General features: G+C 33.1%; 2 protein-coding genes across 5 annotated transcripts; one reads left to right on the top strand and one right to left on the bottom strand.

The window, feature by feature from the left end:
- Positions 1-8291: 8291 nt before the first annotated feature.
- Positions 8292-10716, bottom strand: LOC127250746 (uncharacterized). The gene is made up of 3 exons (XM_051274174.1): positions 10592-10716; positions 10228-10331; positions 8292-8553 (listed from the first exon to the last, which is right to left on the bottom strand). Exons 1-3 carry the CDS (start codon positions 10595-10597, stop codon positions 8457-8459), a joined length of 207 nt encoding a protein of 68 aa, XP_051130131.1. The 5' UTR covers positions 10598-10716; the 3' UTR covers positions 8292-8456.
- A 7745-nt stretch (positions 10717-18461) lies between these two features.
- Positions 18462-25141, top strand: LOC127250689 (alkaline ceramidase-like). Of its 4 annotated transcripts, none has more exons than XM_051274092.1 (4): positions 18462-18704; positions 23084-23205; positions 23308-23404; positions 24169-25141. In XM_051274092.1, exons 2-4 carry the CDS (start codon positions 23154-23156, stop codon positions 24683-24685), a joined length of 666 nt encoding a protein of 221 aa, XP_051130049.1. In that variant the 5' UTR covers positions 18462-18704; positions 23084-23153; the 3' UTR covers positions 24686-25141. The 4 variants fall into 4 exon arrangements, with proteins under 4 accessions (XP_051130049.1, XP_051130047.1, XP_051130048.1 ...); XM_051274090.1 differs by adding an exon at positions 18893-18977 and having other exon boundaries at positions 23084-23404; XM_051274091.1 differs by having other exon boundaries at positions 23109-23404.
- The last annotated feature ends 214 nt before the right edge of the window (positions 25142-25355 follow it).

Genomic DNA, 25355 nt, shown 5'->3' with positions numbered 1-25355 from the left:
AACAAAATAAAATAAATAAACAAAAAGACGACTATACCTGATTTTTTTTTTCTATTTCTCTTATTTCTCTTATATTTTTTTCTTCTCATTTTTTTTTCTTTCTCTTTTTTTTTTTTGAGATTTTTTTTTTCATCATATCATGGATAAAAAAATTGATTAGTAAAATTTTTTGTATAATTTAAAATTTATAAGTCAAAGAAAACAAATTTATTATAAAATTTTCATAGGATAAAATATTATATGCATAAATAATATAGAAAAGAGATAATAATATTTTTTATGTGAAAAATCATTCACTTTCTTTAAACGATAACAAATTATATGAGTAAATAAAATACAAAAAAGAATAATTACTTGAAAACCCTTCAAGGTAAAAAAAATAAAAAAATCATGCGTTGTCCAAACCAAAAGTATAAAATTCACAATAATGAAATAAAATATAAGAGTTTTTAAGAATACATATAAACATGTTCAATCATTGTTAAGAAAAACTATATATTTAAGAAAAATAAAGATAAAAAAATAAACCTATAAATTTTGTCATTCTAGTTGAACTATATGCATCCAACAAATAATTCAAATATTTGAAAACGCAACGAATTACGAACACTTTTTGAAAATTTATGATTGATCCGACAGTCAATGAAGCAGATCGCCGTTTTTCCGAACATGCGCAGTGTTGAACAAAAATCTCATAAGAATTTTTGTTATGGCGATTTTGGTTTAATCTTTTAGGTATATATAAATATACAAAACCCTAATTTTATACGTATCTTTATTATTTATTATTTCGATAAATCTGGATTTTATTAGATTAGTGGTTATCCTAACAAATTTTAACTAATTATTCAAACTTATTATTTAAAAAATAAAAAAAATTCCAAAATTATGAGAATGCACGAATTAAAGTGTCTTGTGCTATATATATTAATATTAATATTAATATGATGATTTGATATAAATAAATATTCACGTAATTTTTTTAATGTAAATTATTTTTTATATAATATTAAAAATAAAAAATAAATATTTGAACTGATAGAAAATAAATTGTATAAATAATAAAATTTCATCAAAATTCTTGAAATAAATGCAACCTAAATAAATACAAGTCGCACATACAACATTAAATAATATTGTTCTTGTTTTATAAAAGCACAAGAATTTGGCAACTAAGTTTGATCACAATGATCTACGTCATCTGGGGCGCTGCCAAACTAGGAATTTTATTATAAAGCACGTAGGAACTTGTTAAAGTGAAGAATACATGGATATTTATAGCCTAAGCCTATGCCAATAATATCCAAATCATATATCTAAATCTATGATATAATATACAAATCATATCTAAATCATATTCAAATTATATCCCTAAATTTTAGGATATAATCAGGTTTTATATCCAACAATCTCTCACTTGAAGACTAATTGCATCTTCCACTTCAACATGTTACTTCATCGGCAACGACAGCGCCAAACCTCCTTCTTCACTCATCGAGGCCAATTGAGGTTGAACACAACCTCAATTCATCTAAGTCACCACCTTAGACTTTCTTCCAGGATTGCTCATAAATCAGCTCACTACTCCCACTGCATGTGTTTTCCATCTCCTAAAGGTATCAACAACATCGTATTCACGCTTAAGAAAATATATCCATACCACTTTTGTAGCATCATCAATGAATGAGGGATAGTACTGTGAGCCTCCAAGGGTTGATACAGGAGCTAGCCCCCACAATTCCGTTTGGATCAATTCTAACTTTTTTTTTTTCCAGGTCTCTCCCACCCTTTGAGAATGCCACATTTCGTTGTTTCTCAAAGAACCAGTCATCGCATACTCCAATATCGACGGACTTGAGATCTGACAATCTTCCATTTGAAATGAGCTCCCTAATCATTTTCTCGCTCATGTGTCCTAGACGAGAATGCCATAAATTTGTGTCATCATTTATGGCCACAGAATTGATTCCGTCTTGCATGTTTTTCGTCATGTAGAGAGTTTCATATCTTCTCCATTGGGCCATCATAATGGATCCTTTGTTTACTTTCCACGATTTAGTTTCAAAAATTGTCGAATAACCTGCCTCATCCAAGTATCCCATGAAATCAGATTCCGTTTCATGCCTAGGATATGCCTCACATCATTTAGTCTCCACTCCCCACCATTCAGTATTCTGATTTGAACCATCCATGTATATTTTCAGTGTCTCATCATATGCAAGATAAACAACACCAAAATTACCTCCGGTATAGGATTCTATGATTCTTGAGTCACTGCATGAGTGGAATGACGCTCCTGAAACCAAAATCCATGACTCTATTGGACTGCTGACGCTCATAATCAGCGCATCAGATATCTCTTCCGCTGCGTTTGCCGAACCCTGATCCTTCTCCGGCGTCTTGCATTATCATTTCAAATGTCCATTGCAGTTCCAACATACCACCTTACTAGCTTCTTCCTTGTCCTTGTTCTTTGACTTCAACTTTGATCATTCTTGATCTTCACCATTTCCCTTTGCCTCAGATCTACCCCTATTTTCGGCACTAAGGGCAGATCCAGATCCAAATTCAGTCGAGACATTCTCCGAAAGGATTAGTCGAATCACACTCATCGTCTTCATGTCAATCTTCTTGTATTTGGCTTCATCCATGTCTTCGGGTTTCTCCTTCAATGTCGCCAATAGATCTTTACCATACATGTAATCTTCTATTTGCATCTTCTAGAAACCGAAGTTCATCCATTGAATACTTTGACAGCACGATGATCACCCACAAACAAACCTTAGGTTCACTTGGTATGAGAGCACATTGGATAATTCCCCCGCTGCGTTTGCCGAAACCCTTATCCTTCCTTGTCTGCCTTACACCGCTTATCACAAAGGGATCCGCTGTCTGACCTACCACAACTATCGGACCAACCTAACACCGCCATGAGACTTTCGACACAAGGCACCTCCGCAGGTCACAAGGGATTCCCACAGCCACAATCAATATATGATGCCTCCCAGTCCACCCTACCAACAAACTAGGCTCTGATACCACTTGTTACGGACATTCCCAGGAAATCAAGAAGAAGGAAAACAAGGACACAAGAATTTAGTTGCCCAGTTCGATCAGAATGATCTATGTCTAGGGGTGCTGTCAAGCCAGGAATTGTACTATAGAGTAAGCAGGCACGTGTTAAAGTGAGATTACATGGATACTTATAGTCTAAGCCTATGCCAATAATATCCAAATCATATCTCTAAAGTCTATAATATAATATCTAAATCATATCCAAATTATATCCTTAGATTTAGGATATAATCAGGCTTCATATCTCAATAATTTCCCACTTGAAGATTGATTTTATCTTCCACTTCAACATTTTACTTCATCTGCAATGACAGCGCCAAGCTTCCTTCTTCACTCATCGAAGTCCATTGAGATTGAAAACAACCTCAATTCCTCTAAGGTCACCACCTTAGATTGTATTCCAAGATTGCTCATAAATCGGCTTACTACTTCCACCGCACAAATTTTCCACCTCCTAAAGATATCAAACGCATCATATTCACACTTAAGGAAATATACTCACATCTTCCTTGTAGCGTCGTCAATAAACGCAGTGTAGTACTGTGAGTCTCCAAGGGTCGATACAGGAACTGGTCCCCACAAGTCCGTTTGGACCAATTTCAACTTTTCCTTTTCCAGGTTTGTCCCACCCTTTGAGAATGCCACCTTTTGTTGTTTCTCAAAGAACCTGTCCTCGCATACTCCAATATCGACGGACTTGAGACCTGACAATATTCCCTTTGAAATGAGCTCCCCTATCCCCTTCTCACTCATGTGTCCGAGACGAGAATGCCATAAATATATGTAATTATTTATGACCACGGAACCGATTCTGTATTTGATGACTCCAAATATGAGCATATTCTTAGCTTGACAAAACTATGTATTACTTGAATTTCTGTATAAAAACCATCACAATAACTTGTTAATGGCATACTTTATTGATCTATATCGCTAGGCATGATCCAGAGTTCGTTTGTTCAGATTATTAACGAATTTTGCCCTTTTTAAGCGATGTTTTGGTGTCATAAAAGCTAAGGCAGACGCCACAAGCGACAGCTACCTCCGCTGTAACCGAAGGTTATATTACCTAGAAAAGACTAAGGCAAGAGAGACAAGCAGTAGCTTCCACCGCTCTTAAGCGACAGTCTCTCCCGCTCGCAAGCGACGGCCCAGACGTCCATCGCTGCAGAATGACAGCAGATATTGACTAAGTGTTCCAACTGCAGCGGTACAGTCATTCCACTTCCAGCCAGCACAAGCAAACCTAGCTGCGCTGATACCCTCCAGCCCTCCGGCAAACGAGGAAGATCTGAGCCCTTACCATCCTATGCAAGCGAAGCGAGCACCCTAGGATTTATAGCCAGCAACTATTTCAACAGAATAACTGTCATCAACTGGCTAACTGCCTAGCGGTTGAAACTGCCTTGTAACTGCTTGCAACCGTTCCTTTTCACCTACTATAAATAGGGTCAGATATCTGTATGTAGATTGACTTCGATTGAAGTATTTTAAGCGATTAATTTTCTGTGCATTTTAGTTGTCTTCCTGTTCTTCGAGAGCTCCAACCCTGTAAGGGATTTCTCCACAGGAATGGCCAAGGGAGTAGGGATTTCTCTTTTCCCTTGGCCAAGACTTTACCGCTTACTTAGTGTAGCTTTACTTCTTTCGATTACAGCTTTGTAAAACTAATATTTCCAACTTTGTTAGTAAATAATGAAATATCATTCAGTTCTTCATCTCTATTTCTTTCACATTTTCTTCACACTTATATAAACCTTGATTTTAAAGAATTTCATTTCACTGGTTTAGAACATAAGAAGAATTGATTATTTAAGCCTTGTCTTTTGCCAAAAGTGTTTTCAAGGTAATTCAATGTAGTTAAATACGCAGGAACCTTGTCGACCTACTTAACTACTGTTTTGAATTCAATTTTGATTAAAAAGATGTAACGGAAGGGTAAAGCCACTAATGAGGCAGAAGTTGGAAAAATTCATAGGGCATAGACGGTGGTCTATTAGATCACAGAAATTCCTAGTGACAGTAGGGTTTTTTTCTTATAATATTCCGATTCTGGGTTTCATTGAAGTCTTGTTGTAAATCCCTTATATTCCAGTGATAAGAATTCTTTATAATTCGGTTTATATATTTACATCATCTTCTTCCAACGGTTCCATATCATGCATATACCTCTGATAACACACCTACCGCCCGCTCATCTCATCCAGGAAAACCTAGCCATTAAGTAACGCACAGTTCAGACACAGCACCTCTCCCTCACTCTCCACGGCTTACATATATATAGTGTGTGTCATCCGCTCTGTCCCGTTCACTTGATCATCGCTGGCACTTCACCGCTCGCCTTCGCTTGTTTTGTTTTTATCGTTTTTACTTACCGCTTTCCATAGAGTAGAAATATGGATCCGCTGCAGAGCTGGTCCTTTTTACTGCAATTTTCGCCGTTTTTTCAAGATCTACACTTGATTAGAAGTTTATGACTTAAAATCTCTGTGTTCGACCTGGAAACTCACCAGTAAAAAGAGTATAAATAATTGTGATAACTACTCAGGGTCTACAACAAACATCTTTTACTATATCTGATCGTTTTCTATAGTCATTCACACCTTGATTTTCAAACATAAAATTCCCTATGGAAATATACAAATTACTTATCACCAAAATTATAGTTATCAGTATTCCATGTTTTTCGTTATGTAGAAAGTTTCATCTCTTCTCCCTTAAGCCACCACAATGGATCTTTGGGTTACCTTCCACAACTTAGTTTCAAAAACTGTTGAGTAACTTGCCTCATCAAACTGTCCAACGGAAATCAAATTTCATTTCAGACCTGAGACATGCCCTACGTCATTCAGTCTCCATGATTCCCGAATCACAACATGAGTGGAATGACGCTCCTGAGACCAAAGTTCATGACTCCATTGGACTGTTGATGCTCAAAATCAGCGCATCGGATATTTCCTCCGCTGCGTTTGCCAAACCCTGATCCTTCTTCGGCACCCTGCACTGTCGTTTCAAGTGTCCCTTGCAGTTCCAACATATCACCTGACTTGTATCTTCCTTATCCTTGTTCTTCGACTTCAACTTTGACAATTCTTGATCTTCACCATTTCCCTTTACCTCAAATCTACATCTATTTTTGGCACTAAGGGCAAAACCAGATCCAAATTCAGTCGAGACATTCTCCGAAAGGGTTAATCAAACCGCACTCATCGTCTTAATGTCGATCTTCTTGTATTCGACTTCATCCATGTTTTCGGGTTTCTTCTTCAACGCCGCCAATAGATCTTTACCATACAGGTAATCTTCTATTTGCATCTTCCAGAAACCGAAGTTCATCCATCGAATACCTTGACAGCATGATGATCACCCATCTTGACTCCCACAAACAAACTTAAGGTTCACTTGGTATGAGAACACATCGGATAATTCCCTCTTTGCGTTTGCCGAAACCTTTATCCTTTCCTGCCCACCTTGCACCGTCTATTACAAAGGGTCCCGCTACCTGACCTACCACAACTATCGGACCGACCCAACACCGCCAGGAAACTTTCGACACAAGGCACCTCCTAAGGTCACAAGGGATTCCCACAGCCACAATCATATCTGATGTCTCTCAGTCCACCCTACCAACGAACCAGACTCTGATACCACTTGTTACAAAAATTCCCACGAAATCAAGAAGAAGGCAAACAAGGACACAAGAATTTGGTTACCCAGTTCGATCAGAATGATCTACGTCTGAAGGCGCTGCCAAGCTAGGAATTTTATTATAAAGTACGCAGACCTTTGTTAAAGTAAAGAATACATGGATATTTATAGCCTAAGACGTCAATAATATCCAAATCATATTTCTAAATCTAGGATATAATATACAAATTATATTTAAATTATATTCAAACCATATCCCTCGATTTTAGAATATAATCAGACTTCATATCTTAACAGTAAACTTTTACTGTATATATTATTTTAATTTGATGGAAAGATTCAAAATTTTCTGAGTCTATTCAAATGGTTTTGAAATTTTGACTTTTCAAATTTTTATTATATATAGTATTATTTTCGAGTAATGAAAAAGCTTGGCTGGCTTTTCCGAGTCTATTAAACTGATTTTGAAAATTTTGAACATCTATCACTATAGAGCTATCAATTTTTCGGGTCGGGTTTAAGTTTGAGTTGGGTCGAGTTTTTAAATCGGCCAAATTCTCCAATTTGAATCCGACTCATTGATATAAACGGGTCAAAAGACTCCACTCATTCAACTTCGTTCAATCCAAAGGTGCATCCTCGCGTGAAAATGTAAATGTAGAGTAAGCAAATTGTGAGTTTGAGAATCTAAACTCCAAAGAACGCGCTCGTGGGTTCTCCAATCGCATTAAACAAAAAATAAAGAACAACAAAATAAATACGGATTAAATAAATAAAAGGATTAAGAAAGACAAAATTGGAGTGTGTTGTCATGTTTCTTCCACGTCTCGTTTTCCACATCTTATAATCCAATAATGAAGTTCATTATGGTGTACTCCTCTTCGTCCGAAAAATTTAATTCATATTCCTTTATACTTTTACTAAAACAACGACTAAATTTTCCATACCGAGAGAGTATTTGACTATATAAATTTCACTTGTCACTATACTCTCAATAATTTTCAAATAGTATATCATATGAAATCAATCTTTTATTTTTTATTTATTTATATTATTTAAAATTTTATCTTTTACAAAATAATTTTTATATTACTACATATTATATATAAGGTAAAATATTTAAAGCCCCACCTACCCCTCCCAAAAGCTCCATTTCAATTCCAAATTTTTGGGAAATTCAACATTTCCGATGCACAACCATTCTCAATTAAAAAAAAAAAAAAAACCCCTATATTTTGTGACAAATATAATATCAAACAATTATTTTAAAATACTAAAACACCAGGCTTTGTTATCTATGAGGTTTTTTTTTTTTTTTTTTTCCCTATGCAACCTCTAAATTCCCCTCTAAAAATATTTCATCTCTCCAAAATCTATTTCACCTAAAAATAACAAAAACAAAAACATCAAAATCCAAACCACACAAAAACGCCAAAAGAGCACACCAAAAAGTTATAACTAAAAAATTCCCATTCACCATAGAAGCATACTTAGACAGCTCCAACTTATGCACAACATAACAAAACAACAATTAGCAATGGAAAATCAAACACAAAAAACAAAAGGTATGCTAAACACCAATTTCACATGTAATCGACTGTAACAATGTGGCACTTGATTTACCAGAACACCAAAAAAAAAAATCTGTAGAGCAATCAGTCAACGCTTAAACACTGATATCACATACGAAAGTATCACAATTGACTTGTTTAAATTGTGGAATCATCGCATTCTTACTTCTTCTTAGTTTTGTCTCCGGCAGTGCTGCCACCACCACCACCTGCCTGGGCAGCCTTCTTTGCTGCCTTTTCTTGAAGTGCTTTTGCATCCCTGATACAAAACCAATTACAGATTAAAAACAGCAAGTAAAAGCACAACATTCTTCAAAGAGACATTTAATTTACTTCAATGAACATACGACTCTTACTTAATGTAAATTTGAGAAAATAAACAATTATATATTCTCAAAGCATCACCGAGAAGAAGGTGACAAGTGACAACTTTGTGGTTTCGTAGTCATAACTGTTAGAAATGCTTGTTGACAGAACTGTAAGCATCAATTTGTGCAATCAATTGCATAACAGAATATAGGGTGTGTTTGTTTAGGTTTTTTTTAAGAACTTCTACTATTCATAACTATTTCCTCCCAAAAAACATTAAATCAAACTCCTATTTTGCAGATTTATTTTATACTAAAAATCAATTTACATTCAAAACATACGTGATCAACACTTATTTATAGCATCAAATAACTATTCAAATTCAAATTTTTTACTATTCAAAACCCAAACTAAAAACTCCCAAACAAACACACCCAAGAATCTTTAACTCCTGGGGTTTTAGTTTAAAAAAAAAAAAAAATCAAAGTTATTGTAATGTGTTAAAAGCCAGAGCCTTCAACAATATGCTCAGGATAACATGGAAAGTTGCTGGGGGTGATCAAATTCAGAATCTCATATGAATTCCAAAACTTTCAAGCTGAAATCAGAACTTCCAAACTCAAAATCAATTTTAAGTATTTCTGTATGGAACTTTATGAGACATGGATAATGCATAGAAATAAACAGCATAAAATATTAAAATCTAACTAATTCAACACTCTTATCAAACCTAACCTAAAAGGTAATAATTGTCTGAAAATTGTCAAATTTGGAAAATCATATCCATACAATGGGCACAAATTACATACAGAACCATAGGTTGAGCAACTAACTTTCTCTTGAATTCTAAGAATTCTGAAATTACTACCAAAATCCATTTTCAATTTGGTACAAGATCATTTTTGTAGTCACTGAACTATCAGAACTTTTAACAACAAAAAATTCTTAGACTGAGAGAACCCACATGAAACTTTTGAATTTGGAACACAGAATTGATATCCAAACCTGTTCAGAATCTTAATTTCAATCTTTTCACAAAAATTCTGAATCTTCAATTTACAATCCATATCCTTAGTTCGATGACAATGTCCAGTCGTGATAAACAGGAAGTTCAAACTTCAAACTATGATCATTCTCAGTGTTAACGATATAGTTTATTTAAATCATAATCTTCATTCAATGTTATTCCACAGTTTATGGTCCTCCAATAAATCTCTTAAGAAAATAGATTCAAGAAAGATGAAATACACAGTTCAGTATCCTCCTATAAATCTTCATAATCTTCATTCACTATTATTCTTCGGTGTCGACTTAGGGGGCAAACAAAGATGGAATTCTATTAATATATCTCATCACTTGGTGAAAGTAAACGAATATCATATCAATGGTACTGTCAAGTGAGATATAATACCCAGATTCAATATCTTAATCCCTGCCAACAAAATTACACTACGATGATTCTGGTCTTAATTTCAATCACATCCTGCTTTGGAATAATTATAACCTGATTTACCAGAAACAAGTACAAATATACCCAGAAATTATTACTAAAAAAATCAGAGGATAAAAACACCAAATCTCACAAACAGATCAAAACAATGATTGAATTATCGCTGAAACTGACCTCTCGCGCCGCTGTTCGGGGGTTAACCCATCATCCTTATTCTTTCCTTTGCCCGTATTCCGAGCCTGAGCCCTTTCCCTGTCACGATCTCTCTGATTACCACGTAGGTTCCAGTTAAGAAATACACACACAAAACCCGTTCGCAATTAAAGGATTAAATCTCCAAAAGTAATCAAGAACAAAAACCTAGGGTTTTTCGCATTTGATACATCAAAACTCTTAATTCCACTCCACAATTAGAAAACCTAAAGATCCCACACACACACACACACAAAAAAAAAAAAAAAAAAACACAAATTTGATACAAGATTTAACACAAGAACAAAACAGAAACAAGGAATCGAAACATTGACCGAAGGATATGAGTCATGGCGAAATCCCGCCGGATGAAAGTTCGCCAAGGGTGAAGAAGAACACGAAAATGGAATGACTGCGTTGCCTCAAGATATGATATGTTTTTGGCCAATTGACAGCTAATTTAATTTATTTTCTAAAAAACAAAATTGGACAATAAAATTCTACAGCTGGCGTTGACTTCTGTAAATACCAGCGCTCGAGTACCTATAATCTATACCTAATATATTTTTAATTATACACTCTCTTTGTAAACCACCTAGAATCTATGAATAAATTAAGGATTAATTCTTTTAAAATCCTCAATTTTTAAATTATTTTTTATTAATTTTTATTTATATAATTTTTTTATTTAACTTTGTATTTATTTTACATCACTTCTTATTTATAATTATTACACAATTTTATCCATTTTACCTTTTAAATAACTTTTTATTCATATTTTTATCTACCAAATATAATCTAAAATCTTTACGTAAATAATATTTAATTATATTATTTGTTTATCTATAAACAAATCTATTTATTTTATATAAATAAATTTTTGTATATAAAATCTATTTATTTATGGCTCAATAATTTTTGCAGTATTTGTTACAATACATTAGTTTTTATAATAGAAAAATACTTTTTTCAGATAAAAAATCATAATTTTCAACTTGTTTATTATATTACTCATACTTATATTTAATTTAAATCAATATTTTTTATAAATATTTTATATAATTATAATGTAACAGTTATGAGTACTTTTGTGTTATATATTATTATTATTATTATTATTTATTGTCAATTATTATTTTTAGGGTAAACTGTTTGTTTTTTGTTTTTTTAGTTCTGTAACTGGACCCCCTTATCATTTTAGTCCTATAATTGGAGCCTGTCGCAAACTAGTCTCATAAGTGAAAAATTTTCGCTGTTTTAGTCCTCCGGCGCCAGAGATGCCCGCGTGGCTCGCCGGAGGTGACGTGTCCGCCAGGTCAGCGACACCTGGCGGACACGTGGATTTTTTTATTTTTTAAAACTTATTTTTCATTTATTTTTAATTTTATTTGTATTTTTTTATTTGGTCCAATTAAAAAAATTAAAAATAAATAAAAAAATAAAATAAATCCACGTGCCAGGTGTCGCTGACCCGGCGGGACACCTGGCGGACACGTCACCTCCGGCGAGCCACGCGGGCGTCTGCGGCGCCGGAGGACTAAAACAGCAAAAATTCTTCACTTATAGGACTAGTTTGCGACATGCTCCACTTACGAGACTAAAATGATAAGGGTCTCGTTACAGGACTAAAAAAAACAGTTTAACCTTATTTTTATTATTGTAATCTTTTATTTTATATTTAAATTAATAAAAAATAGAAATAAATTATAAAAATTATAGTGTAGTTGAAAAAAAAAATGATAAAGGAATTAAATGAGGTTACTATAGAGTTTTTACATGAACAGTGAGTAAAAAAAATAAATTTGTAAATATAGAGAGTAAAGAAGATAAAATTAATGTATATAGAATAAATAAGAATATGAATATAAAATTATGGAGATATCTTAAACTTAGCTCATAAATTAATATTTAATTATTATTTTTATTCAATTTTTATTACAAAGAACTCTTAAAAGAAAATAATGTTTTTCACTAAACATAAAATAAATAAGAAAAATTGGATGATAGTGGTGGAGACTGTTCGTTACGTTTTAACAATATATTTATATATATAGATATATATATATATATTTGATGTAGGTCCACTGTCATTTTATGGGCAATAGGATTTTGCCAAAATTTTATTATTAATTAAATTTTTTAAAAGTATATATATATAATTAAATATTTTTTTATTTTTATATTATATTAAAAATTAATTTAATATTTAAAATATCATATTAATATTTATTTATATTATATTATACAATTATTTTATTTTAAAAAATTTACTATTTAAATCTTAATTCAAAATACAAATTTCAAATAAACGAACCCTAATTATTTACTCTATACATAAATCAAATTTTTATTTTATTTATTTATTTATTTTTGCCACCAATAACTTTTGACTTTTGAAACTGCAGCTATGGCTACACCCGAAGAAAAAACTGAGAACAAAAACAAAAATAAAATAAAAATTAGATGAGAAAAATATGACAATATACTCAAATTTTCTTGATAAATGAAAGCACAAGTGGACAATTAGTGAAAAAAAAAAAAAAACAAAAAAACTCCCCAAATATTGTAAAGAAGAAAAAGAAAATTCAAAAAAAAAATAAGAAAAAGAAAATAGTAAAGAAAGAAAAAAAAAAATAGGAAAAAAATTCTGAAGGCATATTTTAGAGGCGATTTAAAATTTTTTAAAATATAAAAAAATTTAAAATAAATATAAATAGACTGTTCAAAATTTAAATCAAAATAAATTTGTTACATTATAAATATATTGAAATAAAAATTAATTTTATTTTTAAAATATTTATTTATATTATTGTTAGCTATAGAATCCTAACAAAATAAAGTAAAATTCAAACCAAAAAATGCTTCGAATTTGATGGGTTGACCTGAGGTTACGTATGAACCCATAAGCATATAAACAAAGAATAAGAAATTAAAGTTTAAACAAAGATTAGGTTTTTTATTGTGTCTGTACTTCTATTATTCTCTCTGTTTCTCCTTTTATCCTTCTGTTAGCGCCCTTTTTGAATGGTTGGATTCGGTTACTCCAAAAATCTAATTCGGCCAAGGTGACCATCTGACGGTTACCTTCCGAACCTCCAGAAACCTGAGTCGATTACTTGTCAACCGATCTTTTCAATTATCGGATAATTCATCATCATGCCATCGTTCAGCCCAACACAATACGAACGACCTTTCGGCCCATTTTATTAAAAAATTATTATCTACAAAATCATATATACTGAATTGGTCGCAGGAGAAGAACGAGAACCGCCTCGTAGGTAGTCGGATGGCATGGGATAGAAAGAGGAGAGAAAAAAATATAATAAATTATATAAATATATATTTTTTATATATGTCCAACCAATCAATTTAAAAATAAAACATTTTTCTTTGGATAATTTTTTTCTATTTTATTAAAAAATTATTTTTTACAAAATGATAGATATACTCAATTGGTCGGATAACAAAGAGGAGAACCGTCCAGTAAGGAATCCATTGGGATAGAAAGAGAAGAGAAATATAATAAATTATATAAATATATATTTTTTTATATATGTGCCACCAACCAATTTAAAAATATATATATTTTTCTTTGATAATTTTTTTCTATTATATTAAAAAATTATATAATCAATTATATAATTTTTTTATATATATATTTGTGCAACCAACCAATTTATTTACAAAAAATATTATTTTTCTTTGGATAATTTTTTTTTATTAAAAAATTATTCTCTACAAAATGATACATATATACTAAAGTGGTCGGATGAAAATGAAAAGAACCTTCCAGTCGGTTGGCATAAAAGATGAGAGAAATAAATATAATCAATTATATAAATATATTTTTTTATATATATGTGCAACAACCAATTTAAAAATATATATATTTTTCTTGGGATAAAATATATATATATATACTGAATAATATTTAATTTAGCTAAAATTAAATATTTAAATAAAACATAAATAATGCATAAAAATATAATTTAAGAAACACATCAATTAATTTAATTTATACAACACAATAATTATAAAATATACTTAAAAATTAATAAATTAATATTTTACACACAAAATACAATTGTTGATGCAATTTTTCAACAATAAAAAAGTAAAATCTGAAAATAAGAAATTACCTTCGAATTTGATATAATTAGTGCCTGATTATGAATTTCTAAACACTGTAGGATACATAAATAAAATAGGAAAATAAAACTATAAAGTGGCAATCCCCAAAGGCAATTCTTTTGAATTTGATGTCGATTGAAGATGCTCTGCCAGTTGCTAACCCCAAATCCTTAAATATTCTTCAGAAGAGATGTTTCCTAACCGTCGCCAGCAACCGCCGTCAACCGCCCACAAAGAAACATTTTGAAGCATCGTCTGGTCGGTTACGGCAACCGTCTCGCCAACCACATAACCCAACTGACCAATCCAGAGACTAATTGGTCGCTAGACCAAACGACTCCTGGTCGCCCCATCAAGCGGCCACCCTCTGTCTTTCCAGACGATTCAATGGTAGCCTCAACCAAGCTACTGAACTACTGTTCATTCAATTAGGCGACTAATTAACAGACCTTCTTCGCTTGGTCCAAACTCCGTATTGGCCGACTCAACCGATGGCGGACCAACCGACTGCAAACCATCCGATCCGACTGCAAACCATTCGACCTGCCTATCCAACCACGGACTTTCTGACATGCCTATCCGACCGCGGACCTTCCGACCTACCTATCCGACCACGGACTTTCCGACCTGCCTATCCGACCGCGGACCTTTCGACCTGCCTATCCGACCGAGGACCACCCGACCTGCCTATCCGACCGCGGACCTTTCGACCTGCCTGTCCGACCGCGGACCTTCCGACCTGCTTATCCGACTGCGGACCAACCGACCGGATCAACCGACCGCGGACCAACCGACCTGAGTGCATATTTTCTCCTTTTCCGCCCGACTTCGTGTCCTAACTTCCTTTAAGATCATTTTTTGTGTGTAACAACAATAAATATAATTATTGAGTTAAATATAAATTATACCAAAACTCGATATAAATAATTAATTAATATAATAAAAATAAGCCAAAATCAAGAGTTATCACTAACTGACTTTCTTCTGGACGGTTGTCTTCAATCCTTCCCATGTGAGGCCAACCGACTCCCCCAGTGTTGACTCTCTAAAATATATTTATATAATTCATTCTCTTTTTTTCTCTCATCATTCCATTCGATCAGCCGTCCAGTCGGACAAAAAAAAAATTTGTTTTGCGTGCCCAACAAATTCGAAAACCCCTAGCATTAGTTTCAAATACATTTCTTTATATATGATAACATTAAAATATATCAATATATTTTGCACATGTAAATCAATATAAAATAGCAAATAGAATTGGAAAAATACATTTCTCAACAATATTCCAATATCGTCACTGTAACTGATAAATGAGGGTTAATTGACAAATTTAATCATACTTGGCCATAATATTACCGGTACGTATAGTTGATGTAAATATACATTGTTTCACTATTAAGGCTAATTTAGTAAAAACAGGTAGTCATCCGTACAACTTCTCATATATATGTGTTTCAATGATATATTTTATATAAGTTATGACCCCTAGTTTATTTCACCATGTTTTGTGTAGTGTTGATTTATTATTATTATTATTATTATTTTTTATACCATATCAAATTATTTTTAGGATCATAACCACGTAAGGCTTGATTAGTTGAAAGGCTATACATTCGAATGGTTCTAATTATATGTGAGTTTCATAAGTCTTGTTACATTATTATTTACAAAATAATATTCATGTTATATAATATATTTTATTAAGATATAGTTTTTAAATATTCAAATATATATTTTAAATTTATTTTAATTATAATTCTTATATTTATATATATATATATTTTATAAACATTATTCTATTAATATTATTTTTTACTTTAAAATGCAAACAATACCGTTTATATAAAAAATAATACTTGATCCGTCCTAATTCAAATACATTTTTATCATTTTAGTTCGCCTCATTCCAAACTATTAATTTCATATTTTACTAAAAGTAATTCACAAGTACCAAAATATAATTACTTAAATTACAAATATACAATTATGCAGTTAATTTTTTTTATAAAGTCAAGGCAAAACCTCTTACACACCTGATGGGACCTGGACGGAGGGAGTACAATAATATTATAATTAGGAAAAGAATCAATTTTAGTCTCAATATAATCAAAATTTATCAATTTTGGTCCAATTATGAAAAAAGCTCATCAATTTTAGTCCCAATATAAACAATTTCAATTAATTTTGGTTATATTATAAACAATTTAAATCAATTTTGGTCTCACCATTAAAAAACTAACGAAAATTGATGACGTGGACATAACGAATGTGACGTGGCAGTTAACCTGGAAAGTACACGACCATGTACAATTATACATGACCATATACAATTATCCATGACCATATTGTTACATGATCATGTATATTTCATTGTATAATTGTACATGGTCATGTTGTTACATGACCATGTACAATTATACACGGCCATATTATTATATGACCATGTATATTTTAGTGTATAATTATACATGAACATGTTGTTACACCACTATATATAATTCTACACGGCCGTGTACCTTCGGTCTAAAATTTTATTTTTTGGTTATATTTTTTTACTTTTGGAAGATTTTGTCTAAAATTTTACTATTTAGCAAACAAATTTCTCTTATAAACATCCAATTACTGTATTGAAATAATAAATTAAAACTTTTATTACTACTATAATATACAAAATTACAAAATGATTGTATAATTGAATGTTTGTAAGAGGAATTTTTTTTTATAAATAATAAAATTTTAGACAAAACATTTCAAAAGGATATATCTTATAAATTTTTATATTTGAATTAAAATTGATAAATTAAGAATTTTTTTTAGTGAACGTATCACGGCTTTTTAATTATATTATAATGTACAATTATACACGACTATGTTGTTATATGACCATGTATATTTGAGTGTATAATTATACATGACCACGTTGTTACACGACCATGTACAATTATACGGCCATGTACATTTATATTTTAGTTTAAAATTTTATATTTTTGTTATATTTTTATTAAAAAAAATTATTTTGAATTTAAAATAGTTGATACAGTTAAAATAACAAAATTAATACTATTATAATATAATTAAAATTTATCAGTTTTAATACAAATATAAAAATTTATAAGATATATTCTTTTGAAAAGTTTTGTCTAAAATTTTATTATTCATAAAATAAATTTCTCTTACGAATATCCAATTACACAACTATTTTTTAATTTTTTATATTATAGTAGTATTAAAAATTTTAATTTTTATTATTTCAATACATTAATTGGATGTTTGTAAGAGAAATTTTTTATAAATGGTAGAATTTTAGATAAAATCTTCAAAAAGAACATACTCGATAAATATTTATATTTGAACTCAAATTGATATATTTTAAATATATTATGATTATTATTGATTTTTTTTCCCTTTTAACTATATCAACTATTCTAAATTCAAAAAAAAAAAGTTCAAAAATATAACAAAAAATTAAAATTTTAGACCGAAACAAAAAGGTACACGACTGTGTAGAATTATACATGGTTGTGTAACAACATGGTCATGTATAATTATATACTGAAATATACATTGTCATGTAACAACATGACCGTATAACAATATGATCATATATAATTATACACCGAAATATGCATGGTCATGTAACAACATGATCGTGTATAATTATACATGGCCGTGTAACAACATGACCATGTATAATTATACACTGAAATATACATGGCCATGTAACAACATGATCGTGTATAATTGTACATGGCCGTGTAACAACATGACCATGTATAATTATACACTGAAATATACATGACCATGTAATAACATGGCCGTGTACTTTCCAGGTTAACTGCCACGTCACCTCGTCATGTCCACGTCAGCAATTTATAATTGGACCAAAATTGATTGAAATTGTTTATATTGATACTAAAATTGATTAATTTTTTATATTGAGACTAAAATTGATAAATTTTTGTTATATTAAAATTAAAATTGATCAATTTTTTATATTGAAACCAAAATTGACTTTTTCTCTAATTTTTTTACTGTTTTAAAACTTTTAAAATTTGAAAAAACTCTCTAAAGAGAGAGTATAGAAACCCGCGTGGCTGGAGGAGAGGAGAGGAGAGGAGAGTTTCGACTTTCGACAGACGGACAGAGGGACAGAGGATTGGAAGAACAACATTGGATTTGGGCGGCCTGGCCACGCCACCCTCGCTCCGCAGATCCTATTCCATCCCATCACAGATACATCAATCAATATTGCCACATGTTCCTGCTGGAATTCCGACGCCGTTTTCGGGTTGCCTTCGACGCCTCTGCCTCCGATCTGAGCTCCTGAGGTCAGTGTTTTTATTCCACCCTCTGTTTTCTTCGGATGCAAGCGATCAATTAAATGAGTTCTCTTTCTTCATTGATGGATTTCGTGAATTCGACGGGCACGAGATTATTTAATATGGCAAATGGGGCGCAACATACCCTCGTTTCGTTAAGCTTATTTATCCTTTTTTTCACATGCCCTGCTTTACAGATTATGTGCTTGAAGCATGATGCCTTGTTTTGGGTTAATGAGGTGTGTAGAAGGGGAGTGTGGTCGGCTTGTTTGTCCGGAAAATGTAAGGAATGATGATAGCGATTGATGGACGAGGTTACTGATATTTAAGCAACTTATTCGAGATTAACTGTGACATTTTTGAGAAGGGGGTTGAAGTAGGTGAGGGTATATACTACTTAAATAATATGGCCTGATTAAGAGGTTGAAGAATTTTGATGTTTGTCTAATAGGCTAAAATTAATTACTGAATTTTGACTGTCTAATGTTGCTAAGAATGTGTAAATAAAGACGATAGCAACAAGGGCTTAATTGTTGGAGTGTTGGTTATTCTTTATTTTCCGAGAGAATGTGTTGTGTAGTGTTAGTTTTGAAAGATACTCTTGATTAAATGTAATGAACAAATGAAGTTTTTGAAGGGTAACATTGATGACATTGAAATGGACTGTTTGAACCATTAAAAGAGTGGAAAGGAAGTTTAAAGAGGAACTGCAAATTGTATTCCCCTTCTTGAAGAAGGGAATTATCCAAGATTATTACACAAAGCTATTGAATTATCCTTGACCCTAGGTGGATCCAGAACTTGCTATGAATATGAATAGGAGTATGAAGACGATGTTCTAGAGTTAGGTGATGGATGGAGATGCATGTTTAAGTTAGGTATGCTAAATAAAGAACATGCGCCACGGAAAATGAATCTTTGATCTGATATAATACTACAAGTCAGCATAAAAATGGCAAATGAAACTTTTATCTGATATAATACTACAAGTAAGCATAAAATTTTTTAGAAGAACCATTCATTTTATGATACTCTTGTAATGGAGTTGGAGATCCCTTAGTACAACTACATCAATGTTAAAACAGTTTTTTATTTGTGAATCTACTAATAGATAGGGTGCAACATAAGGTAGGGTTTGTTACATTTCATACAATTGAGAAGGTCGGAAACTCTAGTATTGTCTACATCAATTCCTATTGCCTAGTTAGATACGGACCATGCTTGTCAAGCCACCCAATAGGAGAATAAATAATAAAAAGTACAAGATTGCTAACCTTGAGGATAGATGTTAAATACTTATCCACCGATTTCTCTTCTTATGTTATGATTATGACTTGAGTTTGAAGTGAAAAAATTTACTTTAGTATCACTATATAGTTTAGGGCCTCAATTAGTTTTAGACTGCCTTGATACCTGGAAAAGCTCCCTGAATTGATTATAGTACTGCGTCAAAACTCAAAATCAAAGTTGAGAAATAACACAGTTGATCTTGTGGTTAGGATTGCTCACAGTTGAAATGAATGGAATCTATAATTTTTGCTATGAACTCTACTTGACAGAGCATAATGTTGGATTATATTTTTATTCAAGTATAGTTTTCCAAATACTGGAATTTTAAACAAATATCTTACATTATATTTTTATTTTTACAGAAACAACCAACCAAAATTAATACATAATTGAACTCTCACAACCTATCAAAATACCACCTAATTTCAAAAAACTCATCCAAAAAATGTCCAAAATTCAAAGCTAAGCTTAAAAGCCATCCAACATACCCTACCTCTTTAGAATATCTCCATAAAGTCTTTATAAGAGGTGAAAAATACTTAGAGAACAAAAAAACCATAGAAACCCAGAGAATTTTCTTGTTATTTGACTTGTGATGAAATCCCACTCAAAACTCCTACCTTTGCTCAACAAATGAAGCAAGCTTGAAATGACAGTTTATTTATGTTCGTTCATTTGCACTTCTGTCCAGATAAGTATTGTAGATAGAGTTTGCTGTGTGTTTTTTTGGAACTTGGACTGCTGCTGAGGAGCATAGCTTTGTATTTTTTCTATACTAAATGGGTTGGTACTGCTGAAGGCTGTGTTGAGGTGGTCGGTTTTCTAACTGTTCTTGTAGATAAGCTGATCTGGTGCTATTTCTGGCCAACCTCATCAATATAAATTATGCTCTGCAGTATTTGTAATTGCCTTAGTTAGGCACAACTTCTTGAGACCATACTTCCTGGAAGTGTCTCTATGAATTTCAACCAAAAAGCCTTGAATAGATCTGGAATCACCATTCACATACTCCTGAGCTATTGAAGTTTCATTTAGTTAGTTATAACTTGTCGTGGCTAATGCCTGGAGCAGTTTTGATTGAAATGGTCAGAAGTTCAAGTGCTCTTAACCAATTTAATTTGCTAAAATCCAATCTAAATGGGACAAGTTTGGGCTTTACCAAACTTAATCGACATTCTGTTATCTGATGATTCACACTATTATATGACTAGAAAATTGGGTGCGGAAAGTTTTCAAATGGATTAAGTTTCTACATTAGTTTGTTATAATCCTTGAATATTCACAGCTGTCCTTGTTAGTATCACATGCCATTACATGTGGACGTCGCTTTAAGATGCTACCAAATTACAGAATTTTATTTATATATGAACTGAGGCAGAGGACAAGATACATAGGAAGAAGAAGGGCTATAGACTAGAGCAGGAGATATACAAACACAAAGGAAGGGGACTAGAGCGAGGCAACAAAATCAAGACTACACCTAGCCCCTCTTTTAACAAAATGTTCGGCTGAAGAGTTCTGACTTCTAAGCACATGACTAAAAATCAGGAGGGGCACTTCGAGATGAATCCCCTGTTTATCTCAAAGTTTCACCTCAATGGAGCTGAGTTTCCTTGGACTTGTGTTTGTGTAATTTCCACTAAATCTGAGGAGCTTAGATTTCCTTCTAATTAGTTGTCCACTTTACACAAGATAGGAAGCCACACTAAAACCTGGTTGGTTTTAGCACCCACCGGGGCACCAGGGTATGAGAAAGGAAGAAAACCCACTGAGCAATTAATCGCACCAGTTGAGTTTGAGGGTAGATTCTGGGACTTTGATGCCATGGAGAGTGCTATTCTGAAGATTGAATTTGAGACCAGCTGCTGGCTGGAGACACTTGATAACGATAAAAGCTTCTAAATCAGCCTTGCAAAAAAACTATTGTCTTCTGCGAACTGGAGGTGCGAGATCAATGGACCTGAAAAACCACATCGAGTCCCTTTCATGAAACCTTATCTGCTACTTTATCGAGAGACCCCCAATAACTCCCAACAATAGTGAACAAGTAGGGAGAAATCGGATCACCTTTATGTAGCTCTTTGCGGTGTTTGATACAAGTGGTAAGGAGGCCATTAATAAGGATGAGAAAGTGTGCTGATAGATAGTAGATACAAACTTTGATCCAAGCTATCAATTTATCTTCAAAGCTCATTTTCACTAGGATAAGGAGGGAATCCCAGTTGATGTTGTCAAATGCCTTTTCCAAGTTCAATTTGAGAAGCGACTATGTTTAAGACTAAGGATCCTGTCCACAACTTGCTTCTCTTTGAGAAATCCAATTTGGCTGGGACCAATAATGAGAGGAAGAAGCACCTCGAGCCTAAAGGAATAACCTTGTCTGAGAGCTTAACCCCCAATAAGTGAGATGGGACAAATGCTTTCTTCTGATGGGGTGGGGATTTTCTTGATGAGGGTGATGAAGGAATTTCCAACACCAAGAGGTAATGAGTTGTCTGCATAAAAAGCTTTGAAGAAATCTAAGATATATTTTGAGGATATTCTAGGTATTCTTGAAGAAATGAAGGTTAGGGCCATCGGTTCTCGGAGCTTTATTTCCATCACAAGAGGCAAGCATTAGAGAATCTCTTCCTCTGAAAAAGGACAGAGTTTGCTCCAAGACTGTCTGGAATAGTGTCGAAAGCCATCCAATCTGACCAAAGTGGGGCTGCTTGAGCAATTGCTCCGTGCTTATAAGTTCTTTCTTAACTGTAAATCTTTAATTTGTATATTATAATAATCTAATGGAGAAATTACTTTCCATTTGCCTTTTTATCTCGTTTTATCTATTTTTCTTAATCAACTATTGATAAATGGGGCATCCGAAGTGTTGACTATAAATATTTAGCACTTAAGTGTGTGTGTGTAGTTGCGAGATGCCTTTCGTAGTTGTAGTAACCTGATATATATCATTGGAACCTGTGGATGGCTCTTTAATATGCTATTTATTTGCTTTCTGCATGATCATGAACTTAGTAGTTAAAGTTTGGTGTGCTATGATGTTGCTAACAACACAATGTTTGGCTTTAACAAGGACTAGTTTGGTATCTTATTTGCAGGAATTTTGAAAATCTTTATACTCAGGTACAACATTAAAGGTCAACCACATTCAATTTTGTGAACTGAGAAATGGCAGATGAAGCGTCAAGCTTTTGGGGCCCTGTCACATCATATGATTGGTGTGAGGCAAATTACATCAACTCTTCCTATATTGCCGAATTTTTCAACACCGTCTCTAATATTCCATGCGTACTTCTGGCATTCATTGGTCTGGTGAATGCAGTGAGACAACGCTTCGAGAAAAGGTTTAGTGTCCTTCACATATCAAATATGATACTTGCCATTGGCAGCATGGTGTATCATGCCAGTCTGCAGCGGATGTAAGTTTGCTTTATACTTATCATTGTTCTTATTTATGCTGATTATGTTGATGAGGCATGCTATAATTTACGTTGGCTCTTGAGGAAAATTTTTCTGGTAAATTGACTTGCTCATGATGATGCCAAATTCTGTTTAGTTGCTTCTATAATGGAGTTTGCGAGACCCCGTAATTAAAGAAAGACAATCTTTAAAACGTAGTGACAATGAATGAAAACAAAATGATAGCTTTAACTTACTTGGTCTCGTTTCCTTTTTCTGGGAGAGATGGTATTTCCTCTTTTATGGAGAGATGGTCTAGTTTCCTTAGTATGCATGATTTATGGTGAAAAGGAATTATATTTTTATTAAGATAATTTATGTACGTATGGTTTATTACTTTTGGACTGCAGTATAATCAGTGGATTGAAAAATGAGAGAACATGTTTTAAGATGGTTAATCATGTCAATATAGAGTGAATAGTGCCAAAATGAATTTGAAAACACAACAAACACAGGGTTTTTTTATTCTGGGGAAGGGGAAACCTGAGGAATAATATATTCAATCAAGAATAGTATTGCTCAAACACTACGCTGTATAGCCGATCCTACTTAGTGTGATAAATCCTTGGATGATGATCAATTAGAAGCTTCATTAAGGCAACATTTTTCTGAAGATACAATTTATGATTAGATGAATCATATATATGTTTATTTGTATATAGATGTCTGTGTAAGCTCTTGATATACTGGACTCAGATAACAGCCTCGTGGTATTCCTTCTCAGGCAGCAGCAAGGCGACGAAACACCCATGGTATGGGAAATGCTCCTGTATATCTACATTCTCTACTCCCCCGACTGGCATTATCAGAGCACCATGCCGACGTTTTTGTTCCTCTATGGGGCTGTTTTTGCCGTTGCACATTCACAGATCCGCTTTGACATTGGCTTTAAGGCGCACTATGCGGTGCTTTGTCTCCTCTGCATCCCGAGGATGTACAAGTACTACATCTACACAGAAGAGAGATCGGCCAAGCGTGTCGCCAAGTTGTATGCTGCGACTCTCTTGATCGGGAGCCTGTGTTGGCTGGTGGATCGGCTGCTGTGCGATGTTGTCGTCTCGTGCTGGTACCTCAACCCGCAGGGCCATGCTCTGTGGCACATCCTCATGGGCTTCAACTCGTACTTGGCCAACACATTCCTCATGTACTGCCGGGCTCAACAACGGGAGTGGAACCCACAGGTGAAGCACTTGTTGGGCTTCTTCCCTTACGTGAAGATTCGGAAGCCAAAAGTGCAGTAGGAGGCAGGCAAAGCGTTAACAGCTCAAATCGGGTTCGGTATGATTTTGGGCATGGTATGTATGTTTATGTTTTTTCCCATTTGAAGAATGAGTGAGTATCCATCCATCCAGTGTAGTCAGTCAGTAAATGGATAGGAATGGATTATGATTTTGGGAGAGGGTCATTTTTTGGTGGTTCAATTTGGAGTGGAGAGTGAGTGTGTGAGAGCTAAGTAAGTGAGAAAGATGGTCACAACACAAGAAAGGAAGACTATTTTGACATTTGACAATTGACATAGGCACAGAGAGAGAGAGAGAGAGGCATAGTTGATTGGTTGAAGTCTTCTTAATCTTTCTATTCACATTCTAATGCTGCTGCTGCTGCTGCTGCTGCTGTTATTGAACAGTTGAGAGTTACGTGTTGAGTTTGATATGTTTTTCTTTTCATTTTATTTATGTGCGCCATAACATTTTAAATTTTGGTTTTCTTACCATGCAATCGTTATAATTCTTTTTAATATATATTATTATTTTTTTGATATAAAATAGCATATTAAAGTTATTATTCATATTTAAAACAAAATAAATAAATAAATAAATAAATTAAATATCAAAATAGACACTCAAACTATTAGAAATTACGACATGGAAGATTTGATGCGCTGCTAGGGAAGATATTCGAAATCTACAT

The sequence above is a fragment of the Andrographis paniculata genome, unplaced genomic scaffold, assembly GCF_009805555.1.
Source record: "Andrographis paniculata isolate CXL003 unplaced genomic scaffold, ASM980555v1 Contig37END, whole genome shotgun sequence".
Taxonomy (NCBI): Eukaryota; Viridiplantae; Streptophyta; class Magnoliopsida; order Lamiales; family Acanthaceae; genus Andrographis; species Andrographis paniculata.
Note: the sequence above shows the minus strand (reverse complement) of the source record. Positions and strands in the feature narration are given on the sequence as shown.

What these genes read in the sequence shown, in the direction of transcription:
- LOC127250746 (XM_051274174.1), bottom strand. An exon ending in CCCGAACAGCGGCGCGAGAG is followed by an intron (nt 8,554 to 10,227) that starts GTCAGTTTCAGC and finishes GTTTTGTATCAG; the next exon opens with GGATGCAAAAGCACTTCAAG.
- LOC127250689 (XM_051274091.1), top strand. Translation starts at nt 23,154, where the DNA reads ATGGCAGATGAAGCGTCAAGCTTTTGGGGCCCTGTCACATCATATGAT. An exon ending in CATGCCAGTCTGCAGCGGAT is followed by an intron (nt 23,405 to 24,168) that starts GTAAGTTTGCTT and finishes ATTCCTTCTCAG; the next exon opens with GCAGCAGCAAGGCGACGAAA.